Source organism: Rhyacophila brunnea, unplaced genomic scaffold, assembly GCF_057557595.1.
Source record: "Rhyacophila brunnea isolate RB1 unplaced genomic scaffold, BYU_Rbru_1.0 scaffold_3, whole genome shotgun sequence".
Taxonomy (NCBI): domain Eukaryota; kingdom Metazoa; phylum Arthropoda; class Insecta; order Trichoptera; family Rhyacophilidae; genus Rhyacophila; species Rhyacophila brunnea.
In genome coordinates, this window is record NW_028232965.1 from 523,917 (window position 1) to 549,578 (window position 25,662).

The 25,662-nt window shown below is 35.4% G+C and overlaps 1 protein-coding gene across 1 annotated transcript in view; it reads left to right on the top strand.

Annotated features, from left to right (window-relative positions):
- Positions 1–25,662, top strand: part of stan (Protocadherin-like wing polarity protein stan) — a 194,141-nt gene that overhangs the window by 114,269 nt on the left and 54,210 nt on the right. Inside the window, exon 3 of the mRNA XM_085952061.1 lies at positions 23,452–24,781. Coding sequence (XP_085808187.1) covers positions 23,526–24,781 — 1,256 coding nt within the window. The 5' untranslated portion in view covers positions 23,452–23,525. The remainder of the gene's footprint in view (positions 1–23,451; positions 24,782–25,662) is intronic.

Below are 25,662 nucleotides of genomic sequence, written 5' to 3' on the forward strand. Positions count from 1 at the left end.
AGAATCGAGTGCGATGATGGCATCGCATGCACAAGTAAAATCACTGCCATTTGAATTCACACATTCAGTTCGGATGCGATGATCTCTGGAAGTTCTCACATACTTGTTATTTTTTTCTCCGCCATAGATCACATTAAATAGTTAATGAACTACTGTGACTGTATTCTTCAATAATTTGTCTAAATAAGTAGGTACTAAGCTATACTAATACCATCGCTTCTATATAATGAAAATTCCTCGGTATTCATAAAGATACTATAACAATAATATTTATTTCATAATAATTCATTGTACCTACTACATCGTACACCTTATTTTTCTGAAAAGCATAGGTTCCATAAATTATTAACGCATTTTTTAATCTCGGCTGGCCGGAGTCTAGTCATCAGTGTTGGATTACATTTTCCGATAATGGATAGATAGAATAATTTTATGTAGATTGAAGATTATAAATATAGACAGATATTGTGTTTTTTTGTAAACCACGAGTAGGTACGTAATCATCCTTACATTTTACATCCATAATACCTATGTCAATTACTCATTTTCCATAATTAAAATATATAAAAAAATGTCTATATGAAACGACAATATTTAATTGAATACCGTACCTAATATAACTTCTTTCACAGATAGAAATAATTACAAGATAAAAAGAACTTTGTTATGTACAACGTTTTTAAATTTTCTGTTGAATCATATAAACTTCACTTGCTAGCTTAAACGATCGAAAAAAAATGTACTTGATAGAAATAATACTGAAATGACATTTTGATTTCCATAGTAACGCACGTATATATTAATAATTTAGTTGCTAGGACCATCCGCTTAGCTACCAATAATGGTGTCGAAATAACTTTTCATACAAAACAGAATTAACTGAAAATGAATTCAATTCTACTTAAAGATGGCTAAAAGTATTAAAAAATGCATTGGCATTGTGTTCTGATATATTCTAAAAGTTTCAAATGTCTAGCTAGTCGGGAAGTTAGTTAAAAATCGATTGCAAGATTTGTACCGGACAAAGAACCACCGGACAAATAAGAATACGAGCTAAGAAAAACATTGTAATCAAATAATAAAATAGTTTTTGCTAAATACGAAATACCTATATCGTAATACTAATTATTGTATTAGTATTAATTCGAAACAACAGTCGCACATGTCTAACTCTCAATACTACTATCGTAGTGTAATCTAGTCGTGTGGCAAAAATGTTAATAAATGGCCAACCATTTTATTCCCTAAACGACTCTCGCAGACAAAAGCCAACTTCAACTTTATTTGACGGAGAGAAAAAATGTAATGATCATTAATAACATCCGATCGACTAACGACTAACCTAACGTGCTAATTTATGGTTTCCCGACATGTCAGTCGTGAGCATTGAGCTAGCATAGAGATATCAAATCTTTAAATACCTACCTAACTAACTAACCTACAAAAAAAATTACATTCCGCAATATCACGAGGCGTAATTCAGTTACCATTACCGTAACTGTAAACGTATATCAACACTTTCAAGTCGTCCGCGTCTATTTTTCGATCGATCTAATTTTTCTAATAATTTGTCGAAACGGTGTGACACATCGAGTAGATAATAAATAATTATAGCGTTGCTTAAAACAGAGCTTCCCTAGCTTTTTCGCATCACAGCACACGATTCTATCTATAATATTGACACACTGAGGAATTTCTCCATACAAGGCTGCAAAAGTCTAGCTACTATTGCTGCAATTGGTAAACGCATAGTTTTGTTTATTTCTACAAATGCCAAACCAAAATACAAGGAATAGCGTAACGATTAGTAGGCGCTTGAATTGTATTGTAAGCAACAATATCTAGCGGCACATCAGTTGGGAAGCCCTTTCTTACCGTAATGAATGAGTATATCATTTATTTTGTCAAACATTAATAATTTACGAGAGACAAACACTAATTATTATAGTACTTAGTTACCAGCCACTCCGCATCTACATTTCAATAAAGCAGGCATCGTGGTATCTTTTATATGCCTCTTTTTACATAATGGTGGTGTGACAAGGTTTTTCCTTGGAATTTTAATTGGAACAAATGTAGTTTAGTATAAATTTAGACTCGCTAAATTAATATTTGGTGGCGCTTTTAGCAGTGGACTGTAATTCGAAGGTGATGGTTGGTGGATTACGGATCTAAGGGGGGGAGGGTAGTTTAACCAGGATGCCAGACACTGACCTTTTATATTGAGAGGGCTGGCGCGCGCTGGAGCCGGTTTGGTGTTCACGGACTGGTAAACGGACGGTTCGGAATGTCACTCTCACGGTTTCACTTGTTTTGGGATGAATGATAGACGCGACGTTCGCTCAAACCGTATCAGATTTAGCGCAACGAAGGTCGAATATTTGAGTTTTGAGTGTCGTCTCATGACCCGTGATTGCTGGTTGCCTGGTCTTGTGACAATAATAAATAAGGTTGTGAGGTAGATGGGGAAATAAAGAATGACAGCGACCACAATTAGCCCAGCCAATATTTCTTCCAATGAAAGCATTAGTTGTTACACCGAGACTGCCTAGGTACCAAACTATGAGCAAATAATTGTGACGATTCTATAATAGCATTCTTTTTGAAATGATGTCCTAGTTTTTACTTTTAAAAATGGAATAATAAATATGTTTATTATTGTGAAGTAAAAGCATTTTCCGGTCTCGAATGTTTGAAGCGACCGTCGTCGTGTCCCATCGAGTGTCGAACATCGGACATGGAGCTCTCTCATCCGCGATATTCTGTGAAATGAATCGGTGGAATGGTCACCGCAGGGCACAAGAAACCTCTACAAAAGTGACTTTAGTCGATGTCTATAATGTGCCCTAGGCCGGTTTTGTCTTGTTGCTATTTATAGAGCAACTCCAGAAACGTGAGCGACGAAAAAGTATGCTTTAGATACTTTATTGGTTCAATTACTAAGACGCCAGCGCTTACGTTTCGATAAGCATACCTATTGATATAATATATTCATGTACCTACTTATGTAGTTTTTTTTATTTCATTAATATTTACAAACAAATTATAACGATTCCAATAATTGTATCATTTTATTGGTACATAGTTTTGTAAAAGTTATACACTTCCAATATAGTATACATTCCACTTAGGTATTTTAGACTTTCGGTCACCATTCCACTCACAGGATATCATGTAGAATCCATATAATGTCGGAGATGACTTTTTATAAAGATGGGTTGGAAACCATTCGCCTATCCTTAAAAAATATTGGGAATATTGGTCAAGGAAGACTGGATTTTATAACATCACAAAATAGGAAAAAAAAGCATCAAAACTAAGTGGTTGCCATTACCTCAATAGTCCATTAAAAAAATATGGTACCTTACTATAATAAACTTTGACATATAAAGGTTTGCACATTTTTCGTATGTGCGTGCGTACGTGCCTTTGCAATCATTCGTTGTCCAGAGGTATGCAGATAAGATTACTGTTTGAAAGAAAAACTACATAATTGTGTATTTAATTCATCCTACCAGCGAAATTCGAATCTTACATCTCATTCCCATTTGTGCTGTCTCTATTCCACAGTAAAAATCAGCAAAACATCGAGAGTTTCGACAGCTACAAATAACTGGGAGTACACATCACGGTAGATGGCAGTTTGCAAAGAGAACAAGCTATCCGAATTTGAATGGCTGAAGCTATATTCAACTCGATGTGTAGTGTCTAAGAATCACGAATGTACTCGGTTAAATAACATGCCGTCTATTCATCGCTTGAATTCTGACGGTGTTGCTTTACGGTAGCGAATCCTGACACCTTATGAAGGTTTAAAGCAACCGTATACTGAGATTCGAGAACATAATATGCTTGCGACGGATACTGGGTGTGCGGTAGGAACGAAGAGATAAGAGGGCGAACCAACAGCATGCCATCACGCTATTAATGAAGAGGCGACGCTGGACCTGGCTTGGCCACGTTCTGTTCTTCAATCCAACCGGATTCTGGTGTCGGAAGGTCGCTAAATACTATCCACACAGTGTACGGCGGAGCTACGGAATGCTGGAATGACCTGGAATGACGCAAAAACTGGCGAGCGACAGGGATTCTTGAAGGCGTTGTGTGGTGTCAGGGACGGACATGGTTAAAGAATACTACGTACAATATCATGTTATATAATATTAATAATAATATCATCAAATAGTTTTACTCAATATTAAATTATCAAACACATAACTGGGTATCGCTCAGTTCACGAAAATAAATCTTATTATGCTGTTTTGCACCTTGCATCTCAGCTAAACGATACTTACGTCCAGTCTGCCTTTGCCCTCCTATAATACTGAATTATATCCGTTCAATACATTTATATTTCTATTTCATACTCGCTTGGGAGTTGTGGTTTTTCCCGTGATAGCTGGCAGTAGCCATTTCACGCAACCCAACAACCGTTTATTATTTAAAATGGACGCCAAGTCATCGGAAAATGATTATAGTGTATTACTGCAATTTTCTTTTATGAATAAGCATTCAGTAAGTTCAGTTTGTACTTGAGTCTTAAATATTATGATATTATGTTAAAAAGTTTAAGAAAAACTACGTAATAATAACTGTTTAAAGCTGCATGTAAATATAAAACCTTTTTTTTTTAATAAATTCGCCAGGTTTCATTATAATCATTGCTCCTTTTATCACTCAGTAATAATAATTATGCAAATTATTTAGGAGAATTATAAATGAGATTTAAAAAAACCTATAATGTAATTCGGAACGTTAATATATTTTTTTTAATACAGTTTTAGTGAAATGCTATAAACAATACAAAAGTGTATTAGTAGTATAATTAGTACTTTATTTAATACCTCTATGATTAGTACCAACACATTTAAAAGATATACAGTAAGAATATTGATCAAACATATAATTATATTTGTTATAATAATTATAGCATTAACCGTATATCTTACGCTTTTATATCTACTATAGATATGTAGGTCATGGCCCCCACAGGCTGAAGCGGCCCCCCAGACTAGGATCTTTGGCGGGCCCCCCTACCTATCGCTAAGGATAAAGGCAGTGTGGCGCTCTACAGTAGTGTTTTTTCCAAATGGTGTACGCGGTAAAGTTAATGTGTATATTTCGTGTTTTTTGTATATTGTAATACATCTATTTGAATAATGGAGTTGTCGAGTGTCGATACACAATTAAAAATTGTATTGTACAACCACATAACTTTAAATAATAAATAAAATTTGCGATGTGTGTCTATCTCACTTATCTGGTCGACTCGCCACGCCGGGCCCCTCCTGAGCATAATAATAAGCAACACTTTATTAATCATACATACAGGGTATATTATATATAGAAAAAGAAGATCAGGAAGCAGACATATTTTTCTTGATTGAAGAATCTGAACGTCAGTGGTTCGATCTAAGCTGAGTCGCTTTTCAGAGCAATAACGCATGAGACAAAAATTAAAACAATACTAGCGAACCAAGGTTGAACCGAAGGCTAAAGAAGAAGAATACAATGTGTATCCTCAATTTGGCTGCTGAAGATTATATGGGAAAATGCAGTCTATCAAAATAGTTACGTCATAATACCTAATTAGATGTTTACGAAAATGAATGTCATTTTTTTAATATTGATTATAATTCTAGTTAACGTGGCATTATTGGAGTTAAAATAATATTATATTCAAAATAATTACAAGATAAAAAGAACTTTTTATATACAACGTTTTTAAATTTTCTGTTGAATCCAAAGACTATGTTGAATCATATAAACTTGACTTGACTAGCTTAAACGATCAAAAAAAATTGTAGGTACTTGATAGAAATACTGAATAATAAAATGTCATTCCTTATTGATTTCCATAGTAACACACGTATATATTAATAATTTAGTTGCTAGGACCCCCTAGCAACCAATAATGGTATTGAAATAACTTTTCATACAAAACAGAATTAATCGAAAATGAATTAAATTCTACTTAAAGATGGCTAAAAGTATTAAAAAAATGCATTGGCATCGTGTTCTGATATATTCTAAAAGTTTCAAATGTCTAGCTAGTCGGGAAGTTAGTTAAAAATCGATTGCAAGATTTGTATCGGACAAACAACCACCGGACAAATAGGAATACGAGCTAATAAAAACGTTGTAAAAATGTCGTTGCCAAAAACGGTACATATTATTGTATGTCTTCTATATGTTTAGAACATCTCACCTACATTCTATTTCTTTTAATAACATTAAGGCTATACCTCAGTTGAGGCACGGTCTAAAAAAGTGGCTAGGCGATGCGCGGATTGCGGGTCGCGGGTGCAAATGACGCATGCCGAACGAAATATAATTTGTCATATAAATCCAACATGCGTCCATTTAATGTTCTGTTTATTGTTCTATTAGTAACAATAATAATATATTCATTGACATGTTTTCTTTTTCAAGTAAATGGGTAACGTTTTTAGTCATCTTTACACGATTTAAGAATTAATACCCCCGTCGCCATCACGAAACAAATTGACGTATTCACACCTCGACGTTCGCTCTCAGACTGGCAGGTAGTCCAAAATTTCGTCGCGCCTATAGTTGAAAATTATTTGCCGTTTCACTGAAGTCATCATCATCATCATCAGCCTGAATCTATCCACTGCTGGATGAAGGCCTCTTCAAGTTGCTTCCACTTCTCTCGGTCCTGTGCATTGCGTTGCCACGTACTTCCGCAGAACTTTATCATTTCATCGATCCAGCGGCCTCTAGGTCTACCTTGTGGACGTTTTGTACTTCTTGGATACCACTGGATGACTAGATTTGTCCAACGATTGTCTCTTCTTCGAGCTATGTGTCCAGCCCATCTCCATTTAAGGCTTTTAATAAACTTTATTACATCGCAAACCCTTGTCTGCTTCCTTATCCACTCATTCCTCTTTTTGTCCTTTCGCGTTATGCCCAGCATGCACCTCTCCATACCACGTTGTGCTAATCTAAGTTTCTGGATCTCTCTTTTACTTAGGGCCCATGTTTCACACGCATATGTCATCACGGGAAGCACACACTGGTTGAACACTTTGCGCTTTAGGCACAGTGGAAGGTCACTTTTGAAGACATTATTCAGGCGGCCAAAAGCACTCCAGCCTAGCTTTACTCTGCGAACAATTTCATCAAATATACATCCATCTATAGATACTTGTTGTCCCAGATAGATGTAGCTTTTCACCTGTTCGAGCTGAGTGCCATTGATGAGGATCTCTTTTTGGCCTGCAAAGCAGTTGAACATGACTTTCGTCTTTGTTACATTTATTTTCAAACCTACTTTGTTGCTTACTTCAGCGAGTTCCTGCATTCTGCTTTGGAGGTCTTCTGAGTCTTGCGAGAAAATTACTATGTCATCGGCAAAGCGCAGATGACTCAGGTATTCTCCATTTATGGGGATCCCTTTGTCATTCCAGTCAAGTTGCCTGAATAAGTCTTCAAGGGTAGCTGTAAATAGTTTAGGTGAGATTGTATCACCTTGTCGGACTCCTTTGCTGATAGGAAATCTGCGCGATGGTTTATGGAGATTTACAGATGCTGTTGCGCTACTGTATATATTATTGAAAATATTTATATAGCGTCCAGGGATTCCTTGTTTTCTGAGTGCGTCGAGTATTGAACATTTCTTTATCGAATCAAACGCCTTCTCATAGTCTATAAAACCCATGCATAGTGGCAGTTTGTATTCCTGGTACCGCTCTATGATTTCTCTGACGACTTGGATATGGTCCATAGTGCTGTATCCTCCTCTAAATCCGGCTTGTTCTCTCGGTTGGTTCTCGTCTAGTACATTTTGCAGACGGTTTGAGAGAATTTTTGTGAACGTCTTGTAGAGAATAGGGAGTAGACTTATTGGACGATAATTTGCTAGGTCTTCTCTGTCACCTTTTTTGTGAAGAATGACAATGCTGGCATTTTTCCATACCTCTGGGACATCCTCTTTGCATATGCAGGCTGTGAACAATTGTGCAAGTACTTCATTTGCATCCTTTCCTGCTTTTTTGAGGATATCTATCGTTAAACCGTCTTCCCCGGGGGCTTTCCCACTTTTCATGTAATTTAAAGCATGGGTTACTTCCCAGGATGTAATTTCGGGAGTATGGTCTTCCGAATTTCCATTTCTCTGAAGATCTAAGTCTATAGTCGTATTGTCAGTGTCATCACTGTAGAGATCGCTGTAGAACTCTTCAACTCGGCTTAACAAGTGTTCCCAATTTCTGACGATAGAACCATCTTTTGCTTTTAGTGCTGTGATTTGACGTTTTCCTATCGACAAGCATTGCTTGTTTTTGTTTAGACTTCTGCCTGCTTTCACAATTGCTTGTATGAGGTTTACATTGAATTTACGAAGGTCTTCTCTAATCTTCCTTCGGAGGGTTTTGCAAAGTGATGAAAACTCCATATCGTTTTGTGCCTGTCTATCGCTCTTGGTTTTCCTTCTCTGCTCCATAAGATTCAATGTTGCCTTCGAAAGCTTGGTGGAAAGTGTAACTTCTGAGTTTTTTACGCCTATTTTTTCTGCACATTGTAGAATAATATTCGTTATATCCTCCGCGTTGGATAGGGAAACGGTTTCGTTCTCATCTAAGAAAGCCGATAGTGCATTTTTGAGTTCATTTTGGAATTCAGTATTGTTCTGCAGGTATACGCGAGCATTTGACTTCTTCTGCAGTTTGGATCTTTCTGATTTGACGTTCAATCTTATCTTACATCTCACCATCCGGTGATCACTGCCGGTGTTAAACTGATTGATCACTTTACAGTTTAAAAATGTATATTTTCTGTCAGTGAGGATGTAATCGATTTCGCTGGTCCTTCCTGTCGGGCTTCTCCACGTCCATTTACGTGTAGGTTTATGTTGAAAAAAGGAATTCATGATGTGAAGATTGTTGGTTTCAGCAAACTCCACAAGCATGTCCCCTCTACCATCCCTTGAGCCATGTCCGAAATGTCCGACCGCTACGTCATCTCTTTGGTATGATCCAATACGTGCATTGAAATCTCCCATTATGATGTTGAAGTGGCATTTACTTTTATTTTTCAAGGATGTTATTTCCTCGTAAAACTCTTCCACTTTTTCATCAGGATAACTCTGTGTCGGAGCATATACTTGCAAAATCTGAATGCGGTACCTAGCATTGATTTTAAGTATCACGCTTGCGACCCTGTCAGAAATGCAGTTGAACTCGACTATGCGGTCCCTCCAGGCTTTGTTGACAACAAATCCAACACCGCTCGTGCGTCCTTCATCGGTTCCTTTGGAGTACAGCACATGTCCGCTTTGTAAAGTAATAATACTCTCACCTTTACGCCTTACTTCGCTGAGTCCGACAACATCCCAGTGGATATTCCGGAGCTCTTCTTGAAACTCTACAAGTTTGGCATCGCTGGACAATGTTCTTGCGTTATATGTAGCAATGGTCATCTGTTGGCAGCCTTTTCCGGGTCTCCGGGGATTTTTAGCACCCTCTGCCTTCCTTCGCTGATCGCTGCCGTGATCAGTATCAGGTTGGCCTCCGGAGAATGAGGGCCGGGTTCTAGAAGTTTTTGTTTTCATATGAAGGTTTTGGACATAACACACCACGCTGTCCAGACGGGTTGGTGTGTGGTTTTTCTGTCTGGGTGATCCTTCCCGTAGCGTATTACTCGCAAACAAAAATACTACATACACGTACAAAAAGTTGAAACGGAACACGTCCCACCAATTTGGCGAGGTGCAAATTGAAAATCCATCATTGTTGATCGTCGATGGAGCGAACCTGACTAAACAAAGCGGCTCTCCCGTCTGATCTTCAACTCGAAGGCAGGCCTGATGAAGTGATTACCAATTATCGTTGCTCACTCCATTTCACTTCCGCTCCAAGTTAATTCTGCGGAGGCGTGGCTCTCAAAACTGTGATGTATAATTTTGCTTGCATGAATTATTTATTAATTTGCTGAACGCCAATCAAGAGAATTGAGTTGAGTTTTCTGCAGAGATCATTCATCTTTTAGCGTTATCATCAATGTCACATCATATCGATGTTATATTCTCTACAAAATATCATTAGTTTTTTTTAATGGGTGCTCACGAATGATTAGTACTTATTACTATTACATTCTAATGGATTTAAATTCAAATTCCGCCAAGTACCTTCGGTCGATACTATTAATATTAAACTATTACATTATGTAATTAAATGTCATAGTTATACTAAATACACAACTGTATTATCGATGTTGTCATGGCTTTGATTTTTCAAAACTTCCGTGCATATAATATTTAAAAAAAAAAACGAGAAATTATTCACCTGATTGATATGCATTAATTTCAATATATTCAGAATCAATTGCGTATTACAATTAAGTAATAATGTCATTCTCATACGAATGACATGTAAATTTTTAAAAAAATGGCAACCCCATTTCATATTATTTAGTTGGCATAGAGCAAAGAAATGACCTTAATCTGTAATGGTGGCGTATTTACTATGGGATTACCATTGACAATTATTTAGGATGTATCTAGATCTGTAGATGATACTGATGACTTTTTAGCAATGACATTATTAATGGACAACGCACTCAATACAGTATCTAGCAAGTAAATTCGCGCATAGCGACATTCGCACATGTACCTATAGGTAGATGTCACGCAATTCCCATTATGCGATATCACGCATCGGGAATTTATAGCAATATCACCTTTATTGTAATGGCGTTAGAACAGATTATGCTATTCGGCAGACCTGACAAAAAAGTGAGTGTCATTTTTTTCCCTAGATGCTTCGTCCATATTAATGTCATTGCTTTTTAGTTCCAATTTATATTTGTTTTTTTAATAAAGTTCGTCTTCATTTCTTTTTGATTCTTTTATAGTGTTCACTTTATAAATCGCGTAGCTTTAAAAAATAATATTCTTTATTTAGCGATATTGTTTGTCCTCTTTGGTTTAGAAATTGTTGTCGCTTGCTGTTTTTACAGGTTCGTTCTTCGTTGCTTCTCGTCCGCCTTACAACTTTTAGCCGAGGCCAATTTGTGAGTGTATAATAAAATAATAATAAATAATATGTGGATATCTACTCTGAGGATGATTTTAATTTGTTATGGTGTCTAGTTACCGCTGTCATTTCTCTAACCGCGATTATAAAACTCCGTCGAATAAATGGCATATGTCAGAAAATCGCTTCATCTTATACAAATTACTGCTTTTATATTTCATCCAAGATATTTAATATTCAGACACGAGTTTGTCAATCATGGCGTCGTGATTTTATTTATTATTTAAAAAAAAATATGTAAAAATTATAGTTTAAAATCATACCGAAACTAATTTTGTAAATTAATAAAGGTGTCGGTGGTAGAGTAGTGGACAAAATACCTACCTTATTCTAAATCTGCGGCTGGATCAGATTCGTATGTTGTTTTTAAACCAGTGTTGCCAACCGTACTATAATTATAGTATTTGTACTATAATTTTGGTCCGCGTACTATATACGATATAAAACAGGTATTCTTTTCTTTCGACCATGTCCGATCCTAATAGGATCATATGGGCCTCCACAGAGTAGAGGTTTGTATTGACAGATTTTGTTTTTTTACGAGAAATGGATGTCAGCCACTTGCTCAACCTATTAGGTCCATACCCTGACACACACAAATTGAAAAACAATATGTGTACTTGCCAAGCCCAGCACCGCGATTTCCTAACTATCGACTCGTGTGGTCGACAACCGTGTGGGATGACAAGTTAGTATCGCCCGTTTCATGCCGTATACGATAATACCTATTTTTGAAGCCACTCGCTACGGACTATTTTAATTCGCGAGTGACCAGTTGGCAACATCGCCAAAACCGAGAAAATCGGTGTCTATGGTACAAGATGAAACGTCAAAAATGAAATGTCAAACGAAATCATTATTTTTGTTGGTTATGTTTGTGTATAATTCCTACAATATTCGATTGATTTAGTATTATGATATAGATATATGTACGTAGAATATAACCTTACATAAATGCGAAACCATATAATATTATTACACTGTAAAACAAGATTTAAGAAAATAAACACAGTGTCTTCAATAACATTTATTTTTATGTAGGTATTTATTTATTACAAACCATTATAAAACATTAACATAATTAATTGAACTCAAGATAACAGAGTATTAAGTAACATTGTGAATAGGTAATATAATAATTCGGCATCTTTATTGTTTATAAATTGGTATGCCGTGTTCTTTCCGTCAGCGAACTCATTCATTTTGACGTTTTGATTTTCAAGGTCACTGTCACATACGAAACGAAATATCAAAATAAACATGGAAATCGGGTAATAGGTACATGAATTCACGTCCTTCGTCGTGCAAAAGTAGCAAAAGAATGGAGAGGTTTCAATTAAGTGATCTTAATTGAAATGAGGTAGGTGAGGTTATGTCCGTCTCAACATTATACCTACCTACGACTTTTTAATTCTCCATGGATATAATATTATAAACGTAATAATGTGTCAAAATATAACATACATCTTCTATGTCTTTGATTAATTTTAATCTATACAACCATATTCATTTTTTCGCATTGTAAACTCTTCACGCTTGTAGGTAGGTAGTAACATTAAACTTAAGATACCTAATAAACCTATATAGCGTGAGAATTTGTAAAATATATCTCACAAACTCTTTGTTTAATCGAAAATTACGTATAAATAGTGCATCACTGAGTGAAAAAGCATTTTGACATAAGTTAACATAATTATTTGATCTGTTTCGCGGATGATTACGTGATCCTAAAAGTGCCGCAAAAGTAACTATTTATGGGATTGACATATTTTACAATAATTGGGTGAACGATACAAATCTATAGCAATGCTTTGGCGAAATATAAAATAATAATATGTAGGTAATTATTCTCGCGAGCCCAATAATAAAATACTATCTTTTCGCAGCCTAACCTTTCACTTTTATTTGACAGTTGAAAACTAAACTGCGTTATCGGCGCGAGACATCAGTGCGCATGCTCACATACTCAGCTCGTATGGGGGACTATGGTCACGAGTGCCCTTTGGTATGGGTAATATTGTCGACACAGATTATGACTAATTCAGGTAGTGATAAGTTTCGACATGCCTTATTTCGATAACCTACGTCACTTTCGCGAATGACTACGATGTTTCACACGACTCGCAAGTTCTAACATAAGGCCCCAGGATTCGAACCTGGGACCCACGGCTTTACAGTCCAACGTTAAAGCCGCGCGGCCACCGTGGGTGTAAAACAGGTATAGTACGCCTAAAATACTATAATTTTGAATATCGGAAAAAATATGTAAAAATCACAAAAATTTAATTATTTCCGTTCGATAAATTGGTGAAAAGTACTATAATTTCGCAATATAAGAAGATTTGGAGAACTTGGAAAAAAATTATCGATAAACGTAAAAAAATCCCTTGAAATTTTTTGAATTCTTCGGTAAGCATTTTTGGTCGGAAGAGGTACCTAAATAAAAAGGGATCTCGGAGTTTCTCAAATTCTCTGTTATAGAAACAGAACCTATACATTTTCAACAGATGACAACACGTACTATATTTTTCCCCCAAATACTATAATTTTCGAGGCTCTGTACTATAATTCCACTTTGAAAAGATGGCAACACTGATTTAAATACAGAGCATGAGGTCGATGGGTTGAACAAATGGCTGAGAAATATTCTTCGCAAAAAGAATATTAAAGACACTTTCACATGAGGTGGCCAAGAATCACATCGGATTGATAAACCAATGATAAAATGGAAGTTAAAGAGAGGAAGATGTAGGTTCTTCAATATGTTTATATATATTTATATCCTCACTGTTCTGGCACAAGACACTAATTCGAAAAAATGACATATTGAGTTAGTTATACCAAAATGTTCCTTATTTCAAACTTTACCGTCTGGAAACCTTAATAAATAAACAGTCTTTATTTTAAAGTCATCCTTTTTACGATTACTTAATAAACTCACATGACCATTTCAAACATTTTAACAACTTCAAAGTCAAATTACTCAAAACTAGTATTCTCCAGTTAGTGTGTTCTGCCAGAACAGAGACGAATTATGTATGACACTGGAAAAAAAGCGAGAAAAATAAGGCCTTGATAGTAATCCCGATTAAGAAATTTATGAAAGCAAAGTTACATTTAAAAAGTCGCAGTCGGTAAAAGACACTTTTCTGCTTACATTAATGTGGTCCTTGTAGGTATAGTGTATATCTTAGTATGAAAGTGTTAAAGTAATAATCTCTATGGCCGGTCTCATTAGTAATCTATGTCTATGCAGACAAAACGAACAATGTGCATACTACGGAATTATAATGGGTTCTTATTTTAAAAATCCCACCTTTCATTGCACAATTCATTCGCAGGACTATTCGCCCCTATTGCCAGCCGCTAGGGGAGTCAGTGTGCGCAAACAAAAGAGCCTGAAGTGTCGCATAACGAGATAAATTAAACCAAGCGCCCCGTCGGCGGAAATAATGTAAATAAAAGAGCGGGATTTGCATGGAAAGTGGATAGGCTTCGGAACACATGCCGTTTTCTATCATACTGTCCAAACAACTTATCACTGTTGACTGTACATACCAATAAATAATGAATCGATGCTCATAAATATTGTGTTAGGTAAAACTGAAATATAATTTTGCCAATCTAATAGTATACCTATCATGAACGCAGCAATCGTATGTTATTCTGAATTTATGAACATGTCTAATCCATAAAAAATAAGATTCAATATGTAGGTGTTTAATTATAAAGAAATTTAACAGTTTTTGTGACTATACTATTTTATTTGCAGATTCTTAATTCCCGTTAATAAATAACATTGAACATTGCTTTGCACTTATAAGCGTAATGATTGATGACATTTGTATCAGCTGTATAGGTACATATCGTAAGACATAGCGTATTATATGCACTATGCAGTAACACCCCTAGGCCAAGTGCCGCCCTTAAGCAAACTTAGAATGTCGTCCCCTTTCAATAAAATTATAGTTACAAATTGTCTGCCAATTTGTTAGCTACCTACTTACCAATTTTATTATTTATATTTGGCCACTCAATCAGACAAATATACCAAAAGCCTTTAAATTGACGTACCTACACATAGAGTTGGGTTTCGGGAATTCCCGAGATTTTCCATCCCGAATCTCGAGAATTGAAATTTTTAACATTTCGGGAAATAACGGATCTCGAGAATCTTTTCTTGGGATTCGGGATTTCTTTATTATCAAATATTAATTGAAAAAACGATTTTCTATATGGAAAAGGTGGACAGAAAACACAAAACATTCAAAGACTGATCGGGTCATTTAACACAATTAAGCCAACGTCGACTCAAAATGAGGGCAATTTTTGTGACACCAGTGTCTCAAAAGCGTATGCGATTGTCAGACGCAGCGATTGACAGTCTGTGTTTTTTTAAATTCTATTTTAATAAGTAATGTTTTGAATTATTTTTGTTCTCCTACTTCTATTTTGTTTGTCTTCTTACATAAATAAAAAAAATCATATTTTATTGGAACTTGTCTGTTTTTACACTGATTTTAAGATTTTTACAGGTTTTTTTTAAATCTCCCGATATTTCGAGAATTCTTTTCTGGAAATCCCGAATCTCGAGATTGAGATTTTCTCGGGAAATACCCAACTCTACCTACACACCATCTACTGAGAATAATTAGACTATTTCCACGAAACCTGATCTCAAACAGTGGTGGTTTTAGGTACCTACGTGGAGGTCTGAGGCGCTGACAAGCTTGGAGGCACTCTTGTAAAAAAATGCAATACAAAAAGTAATACAGTATAAACATTGTTATGTTGTCAGGATTTTTTTTATTTTTTAAAGTAAAATATCGATACTTTCTAATGAAGTGACCGCATCACCTGCTTCATAAAAAACCGCCACTGGCCACTGCTCTAAAATGTTCTAATATTTGTATTCGTTCCTTCATTCGCCGCCCTTTATGCCACCCTTATGCAACGCATGGCCTGCCTACCACTACGGGACGTCACTGTATATATATGTAATATTGTATAAGTGACGTAGATACGATAAAAAGGTCATTCTCTATCATAGAAAAAATCAACGGAATGCGTAGTATGGGAGGACGCCTTATTTTGTGATTTAAGAATATCTTGTGATTAGTTCAAGCTGTGACGTCCCTAGACAAAATGCCGCACAGATTCTCCAATTTTTTCAGGGCAGTAGGTAGTGAATAGAGTAAAGATCGCTGAGATGATGACCGATCTCCGATGGTGGATGATACGAGAACAAGAAAATGATAGGAAATACCTATTATAACTGACAGTCGAATATACTTATTATTTTTTATTCAGTTGTTGAATGTTAAAGCTTTTGGATTAGGTAAGTTTATGAATTAGGCATACCATACCCCATAACACAATCAAGCATTCCTTGAAAACTTTCAAGTTCATTCGTAATTAAACTAAGTTTCAAAGGTTTAAATTAGTCTATAGGATTATTTTGTCAAATTGTTATTGTTATGTAAAATATGTTAAAATCCAGTTGAAATAAATTTTGGGTTAGAATTAAATTCAATACATAATTGAGTAGGCCCAAACTTACTGAAAGTGATACACTTTTCACTCAACCGTACTTGATAAGGTGCCCATAAAGTTTCCGATGTCTTACAAAGGATAAATCAAGATTTACTTTCACTAGGTTCTATCAAAGAAAGTTTTATCTGTTTACAGTTGGAATGATTCATAAAAAAAACTTTATTATCAAGCCGAGTGTCTGTTTTCCTATCTTAAATTACTCGAAATTAATTAGTTTAATTTTGAAATGGAAATAAAAAGTGAATCATCAAAAGTAGGGGTAGTCAACGTTATAACTGATGTAATTTGAATTATTAGATACGATACTTTAATTTAAAATATTATCATTTAAATGAATAATAAACTAATAAAACAAAAATACACAACCGGTTACTTAGGTACCTCTACCAACAAGCTTTTGCTAGGTATTGAAAAAAATCGCATATTTGATTGACATATTATTATATTGAAATCAGCTTTTAGTTCCTCAAATATAAAACACGTCATAAAATATTTATTTATTACACAATGTATTCACATTATTATGGACTTATTTTGCCTTTGTATGACCGGTGCCTAGTTGCACCTAAAAACAATACGGTGCACTCATATAGGATATTTTTAACTTCATGTATAATCAATAATATGCTCCAAGGTAACATAGAGAAGAAAGTAAAATATACCAATTTGTTATGATTCTAATAGTTACAGAATTTGAGTTGCTGGGTGCTACTAAACTGTTTGGCAGGTATTTATTGCAAGTGGTTTACCCGATATAAAGAATATTATTATACTTGTATATTTTGATATCCAAAATAAGAACAAAAAGCAAAGGTGAAAGCATGTCTACTTCCTTCTGACTAGTTAGACATTTAGTACTAACACTGCGACTGGCGCGGTTTGGGGCAGTTGGCCATTCGATATAATTAACGTGTTATTTAAATGTGGTAATTAAAATGTAATTAAAATTTCAGCAGTGATTGTGCAGCCGTTCTAACAAGAATGATAATATAAAGAAACACGTCACATGTTCTTTCCCTCTTCCAGTTAGGCGTTCTAATAAGAATAACACATGATGTTCTCACTGAACTTAGGTCTCTTAACTCATTCGCTGTTGACTATATAATGAGATTTTAATTAGCACCATTAAAATGCACGTTAATTACATCGATCGGCCGCCTGGTCATTACGCGCATGTGCGTCTTCAGCGTCCAAAGTATTAAATTGGTTTCTTAAAGTTAGGCGCGTGTCTTAAGGACTTACGCGCCTAAGTATAGTTATGTATCGCGTTCTTAGTCTATCGGCCATCCTTTTCGCTTCTGGAATATTGAAGTAGGGCATCCCGTGTCTTCCGTTCTTGAGACTTTAGCCTGCACAACGGAATCGCCTTGCGTTCACGTAAAAGGCGACAGAGAGAAAAATGTAGTTCATGGTTGCACAATTCTCGGCACGTGCCATCTTTGGTGCACACGGCTCCAACATCTGCCGTTCAAAGATATCCAATTAAATCTCATACATTTTTGATACGGCCGAGTATTACTATCTATAGGTTTAAACTCGAATTGTAGCACGATTATAAATTTAATATCACCGGTTTACCTTCCCTGTCGTAGTGGGTGTAGTTATCCTACATATGCGTTGAATGGTTATTCACCGAGTTCATTATGAACGCGTTGTTTCTAAATCAGTGGTCCGTGACACCGTGAAATTGTGTTCAATCCACCCCCTATATGTCAGCATTATGCATTTTTATTGGTACCCACTGCACTCGCTGATGTTATCTTTGTTATATAATTATATACTATCATAGTGTATAATATGGAGGCCATTATTGGCCCTTACTGTGGTCTAAGTTGAATTGAAAATCCAATTAAGTTTTATATCTGTTTTGTAGGGTCATAATACTGTGAAGTGAAAAGCTAGACTTTTTCTATATAAATCATTGATTTTATTTTATCGGTTATTATTTAAGTTATATAGGTGACTACTGCCATCCCTATTTGGAGCAGCAATGGACAATGGGGAAATGGTTGAGCTCATCATCGAAGCCCGATAACAGATATGGTACGAAAAGAAGAAGGTGACCAAGTAAATAAATTCTTCAGTAACACAAAGACCTATCCTATCTACTTTGTGAAGATACGCAGAAACATTATTTTATTGTTGATTCCATCCACCAACCGCCATATTTACACACCATTTATGGCTTATATCGTGGCGTAATGAACGAGAAGCACCCTCAAAAGTTGAGATAGTTTCACCACATGTATTTTGTACTGTATAACGCACCCGACGTAGCTATTCAATCCGCTTTACCTGGGCCGAAAATTCTTAACATTGATTTTTTGCCGTCAGCAGGATATGTGAGTGAAATAAATACATATATTAAGCTAATACCAAAACACTACCATTCGTACAAAATTCGTATGCTGCAAAATGCTGAATTAAGTTTTGCAAAACTCATATTTTTTTCAATAACTAAGAATGGGTTAGAAAAGAAAATTTTATTTGCCAAGTAAGTGACTTAACCAATTTAACTACAAAGTTAAAGACTTTTTACTAACCATATTAAGTGATTCAAATTAAATCAAGAATGGCATTATCAATCAAGATAATGCCATTACTAAGATGATTTATATGTGACATCAGGAATAATCCAAATTGTAGTGCAAACTTCTAAATGTCTTTTCGCAAACTAACGTGATAACAATATTTAATTAAATGATTTTTATTCTAGTCTGAATGTAGACACAATTATTCACGGAAGTAGCATTATTTTTATTGGAAATACATAATACAATATTAATCTGTGATTGGTTTCGTATGTGTTTGCCAATATAGAATTTATTTGGTTGATATTTTTAATTTTTCTATATCACTTATATCTTTATTGAAATCATCGACATCACAGCATTTTACGAGACAGGTATTTTTGTAAATTTCGATACTTAATGTAAATTTACAGCATTAACGTCATTAATAAAACTCACATACGAAAGTCATAACATAATAAATAAAACATTTAAATAAATGGGCTTAAATACATGACATTTAAATAAGTTGCTGTCAGATCAAATTTTATCACTTCAATTTCGTATTCGGAATATCGGCAGTGTTGCCTCCTAGCAAATCCATTAATAATAAAACAAATAATATCATGGCGTAATTTGCAATTCAAATGAATAAAGTTTCGAAGCTCCCCGCAGAGTTTGTCGAATAAACGAGCCATGAAATTGTTGTTTCAACTAAAACGTAGACGAATCTTTCCATTTCGTTTACTTCATTGTTTTAGAGCATGTGCAATTTCCCTCATATTGCCATGTGCATGATTTTCATGTTGGAATAATTGGCTTGTTTTTGAAGGTTTTGTGAAAGCGAGGAGCTTTTTTTGTAATATCTCCTCTAGCACTCTGTCAAATAATTGAGAGATAAACTAATGTACAGTAGTTTAATAATTGACATATTATATTTGGACAGACGCGCCAAAATCAAAGATACTCTTTAAATATCTATATGTTAACCCGAACCTTACTGTGAATTATCAAAAGTCAGGAAAACTTACAGCATTTTGCAATCATGGTTATATTGTGTAAATCACACATGTAAAAACAATTTAATACGTCATGTCTTAAACTTCTATCTTATTATAACGAACTTTTGTCAAAATATATATTTTTTGCAATATCTTCGTAATATTATGAAAACTTTAGTTTGTATATTAATTTGCGTGTCCTTTATTGATATGTATGTACCGACACACAATCCCATATCCTATAATAGGTACTAACCAAAGCTGTTTCATATATTATGTAAGATAGAGTCTTTTGAGGTTTCCTTATCAAAAACACTGAAGGGAATTTTAGTTTGTGTTAAACGTACATTGCTTATCGAAATCAACATGAAACGACGTTCAAAACATAATATTGACCGTTCACAGTCCACGGTCACGATAATTAAAATACAATATGCGAAAAAAGTGGGTAATCACCCTTTGACCCTGCTTTTGCATTCAGAATTCTAGTGGCTATCACGAGGTACAGAGCTTGTGATTTCTCGAGATTCGATAAATCTCGAAATCAAGAATACTTGATTTCTAGCGAATTCTCGACTTAAATTTGTAGAAGGTTTAATGCATTTTCCATGGACTTCGCCGCTATGTTGTAAAAAATAGATAAGGGTTCCGTGACAAAAATTATTTGGGAAACGCTGCTGTAGGTATTAAAAATAAAATATGTGAATTCTCTCAAATATAGATTATACAATACCGCCAAAGCTTGCATAATTTAAATACCTACGTAGTTTTTGCTATATTTTGTTTTCATGAGCAGATCCTGTCATATCTTATTGGCGGTGAGCTGACATGATGTGACGCGTAATCAAATATTTATCATGACGAGCCTTTTATTTGCATATTCATTTTGGGGATCTGCCATAGACAGTGGAAAAGAGCAAACAAAGTACAGACATTCCCCATTTCCTTTAATACCAATACTGCTTGCATTAAATCCCATGCGGCGCCCTCTCGCTTTCCCTCGGAACTGAACTAATCCAGTTTGCGTGACCCGGTATTATCACATTTCGATATCCTTCAATTTCATCAACATCCAATTACATGGAAACGTCCATGTTTTTTTTGTTAATGTAATTATTAGTTTTGTAAAATATTCAGTCGAAATGACGGTGAATAATATTATTCGAAAAAAAAACTGTGTAAGTTATTTATTTTAAATTATTTAAAAAGGAAAAAAATAATATACTTATCTAGATTGATCTACATAAAACAAAGATAGAACAACGCACCCCCTGTATTTATTGGACATCAAAAAAAAAACAATGTAGGCTCGATATTGAAATTGGTTCAATGCTTAAATATCGTAATACCTACATACTATGTTCTATTTAATTTATCGTTAATATAATATAGTGCACAAGAGGCCAGCATGTTGATTTCTAACTTTTTATGAGGAATTTGAGCTGTTTGCAATATTGAAAAATGCTATATTTAAAGCGATATGCCTGTTGCGCATTTTACATTAATCTGGCAAAAAAACACGTTAACCGGCTAACCCTAACGCAACACTGCGTCCACCTATATACACAATGTATTTACATGCTTGTTCATTTTTCATTGAATTGAAATCACGAGTGTTGAATGAAATTGCATTTAATCTCTCTTTCATAATGCCCCTGTACTGATTTAGGCCCAATGATGCTGCATGTCTGTATGGTCTCCTGGCCGTTCTTGTGTCGGTTTATTTTTGACTTTTGGGGTGTTGGGTATCTTGTGTGAGATGATATATGCATCACTACATAGATAATATTATTTTTATTATGACATTAGTATTTTTTTCAACCAAAGAAGAAAGAATTTAATAAAAAATCATAATGAAAGCTATTATTGCCATATATCTCTACACACAACATCTGGGAAACTTGAAAACAATAATATCATCAGTTGTTTAAACACATAAACTGTGTTTAGGAAAAAGGGCGTAACCCTCGATTTTTCGAAAAGTGCTTTTATTAGATATTAACAATGTATACAACTAAATACACGTTATGTAAAAAAGAAGTATTATAGTATCTTAATTCAGGTTTTAATTGAGCTTTAATTAAGTTTCGATTTAAGGAAAAAAGTATTTACCCTCAATGTTGATGATTTTTCTGAAATAATTTCTTTAATTATTATTAGATCAAAATGATATTACACCAAAGCATCAATCATCTTGCACCCAATGTCTGTCCCTATTTTATTTTTAATATTGAACCAAAATCATTCAAAAAACGTTTTTTGCCTCTCCTGTAAAATTTGTTCTGTGAGGGTTACGCCTTTTTTCCTAAACATGGTCGGTTGTGTTGTTATTGTATTCATGCATTACATTTATTAGATTATCATAATATTTAAATTTAAGAGGACAAGATACAAGACATAAAACAGAACAAGTGTGCTACCTTCGTGTTCACGTTTTATTGTCTGTATGACTATATCGCAGTCATATGAGACATGCTCATTGCTCGTATGTCGCATGATTCGCCCATAAAGCACGCCATGTTTTCTTTACGCAGGATTTCGTGAAGTAAATTATATCGCCTTATCGCGTTTCCTGAAGCCTCCCAAGTGCTATCGCCTTAATTAGGGACGTGACATGAGGACGACTGCTTTTGTAATCCACCCTTCTTAAGCTGGAAATGCGTAAAATGGAATGGCCACTTCTAAACTTAATCCTAAAGAAACGTCGCCATTGATGTGTTGGTCCTTTTCGAGTAATTTCATTTGCTTTCCTCTCACGCACCGTTTGGACACTCGTTCGCTCGTCGCAGGACATATTATTCTAACAATCGTGGATAAAAAATCATAATTTACATGCCACTGGCTGTTTCCTAGTAAGAGTTTTAATACTATATTCATATAAATTCTTTACAATTTTTTCGTACTTCGACCGTACGTTCTGTTTCCTCTGTTATATTTAGTTTAAGTGATCATTTTAATTCATCGCAAAATTCGTTTGCTTACCTTGTACTTATAAACAATATACGAAACTTTCAAAAATGTTCTTTCGCAGTCTGTATTAATATTATTGCCATAATAAATAAACTTTTGTAGGTTGTTTTTGTTTCCGAAATTTTCATCGTCGAATTCATTCGTTTCATTTCAATAATCGAATATTCGAATAAAGAACTAAACTTTTTTGCAATCATAATACCCCTTTGCGCTCTACCCAATTAGCATAATATTATGTGAAATATTATTTTACTACGTACCTATACTAGTATTGTATATAAAAACATTATATATCGTATAAACTTATTTTCATACTTTAAAAAATGCTAAAATAATAATTGAATTCTCTCTTCTTTTCAGAAAATGTTCCCGTTTACATCGACCCGTAATAGGCCGAGACGCGGGAGATAGTAACTGCACTTTGGTGACCAAAAATGTTAATACGTGGTCTGCTATGTTGGCTCCGGCGCGGTCTTCTCTCCACTTTGGTGCTGCTAATCTCTTTTGCGGACCTTGCCGGGTCTTACCTGCTGCTGGTGAAGGACACTTCGCCGGCCGGAGAAGTGATCTTCGACGCGTCCGTCTACAAACTGGGAAGCGAAAGGCACTATGAGATAAATTCCGAACGCACGGCAAACTTCGTCCATCACATTTTCCACGTCGACCACAAACTCGGAACCGTCGTTCTGAAGAAGCGTCTCCGGTGCGATGGAATCCTCTACCCGAATCTGTTCACTATATACATCGACTCCACATCGAATAGAATACGCGACATCGATTACTATAGCATGCCTCTTCGGATATTGATCGCGGGTCCCGATTGTGGCTACGGAGGAGACCTGGACAAAGCGTTTGCTGAAGAAGAACTAGAACACGTCGAAGAAGATTTTGACGAAGAGCATTTCGATGATGAAGTTAACAATGACGCTCAGGATTACGAATCGGCAGACTACTACCAAAGAGAGAAAAGAGATTTGACATTTCATAATGACGCTAGTAGCAAATGCGATGTCCGACTTCTGGAAGATGACGAATATGCCGCTACGTTTCTTTATGAAAAGCCGATGAGACATTTTTATAGAAGAGACATCGACGTGAGTCGTCGCAAGAGAGAAGTTTTCGATGATGAGCAGTATTACAGTTTTCAGATGGCACACTTGCACAAAAGCAGGCGGAGAAGAAATTTTCCTTTCGACATGGCCATTCACACGAAGCTGTCTGCGGCCAAGCAATGGATATCGGAAACGTACGCCAGTTTCTCCATCCCTACGGCTGACAAATGGAACCCGATCTGTCTCAAACAGTCCCAGTTTATCAATTCCCTCTCGGCTTTCTTACCGCGGACGATACAGCTGAATTGCAAAGTGTTTTTTCTAGACGTGGACGATACCAGGTTCGAGATCGAGTCCACTCAGGGCGATCTTGTCGCGAGTGAAGATGTCTGCATTCAGGAGCGTCTGTGGAAAGTGACAGTGCTGTTCAGTTACAAGTGCGATCGGCAAGACCTGGTGGATACGGAGCACAGGTTGAAAATAGTTTATCATCATCAGGAGTTCAACGATACGGACATAGCAAAGCGAGTGCGGCGAGAACTTCGAAACCAGTCACCGTTCTTCGAGCAGGCTCTTTATGTGGCATCGGTCGCGGAGGAGCAGGAACCTGGAGCTCTCGTCACGACCGTCAGGGCAAGGTTAGTTTTTTTTGTAAATCAATATTTACTTAATATTATATAGAAACAGGAATATTAATTAGATGATTAAGCAATTACTTCCCACTACGACCAAAGTTTAAAATCAATACAAAATAATATCGCATAATATTTATTGTTATGTCATAGTAACATACATAATTGTATTACACGTCCTTATTTTGTAGAGATACCAAACGTGATGTTAAGAGACTTAATAGTGTCCATGGGCAATAAAGACAATAATCATACCAAAAAGTGTGCTTTATGTATTTAATATTAATTGGGAGCAGCGACTAACCTTTGGCTGATTGTATGGCAGTACATACTATTAAATTATCAGACACGGGATTCGAACCCGCACCTGCGGTTTCAGAAACTGGTGCTCTGCTACTACTCCGCCGCAGGGATCAAAAATTATTGTTTATTTTTCTACAAAAAAAGAATTAGATAATGTAATTCATTTCATACACTGTCTGTGTGTATTCGTATTATCCTCCGGCAAGAATCGAAAATAAATTGTAATTTAATTAACTTCTGCTCTTTAAAGTGTAGCTAGTCAATACTTACTTACCTAATAAATTTCTGCTTATATTGGTATTTATTTTGTTTAGTATTTATGTAAAAATTACATTGTTACATTGATTTACTACATCAGTGGTATTCAAACTATACGCCGTGACCGATAAGTATAGATGTATAACAAAACTAAAATTGTTTTTAAACGGCACCTATCTCACCTTAATATTGGTTAAAAAATACTTTTTTGAAAATAATATTGAGAAGTTTACGTAGATTCATGATCTGAGAAAAGAGAGGTTTGTAACCTCTCGTATGGCTATGAGGTCATGCGTTGCTTGAAGATAGCAAATTTGCGCGATTAA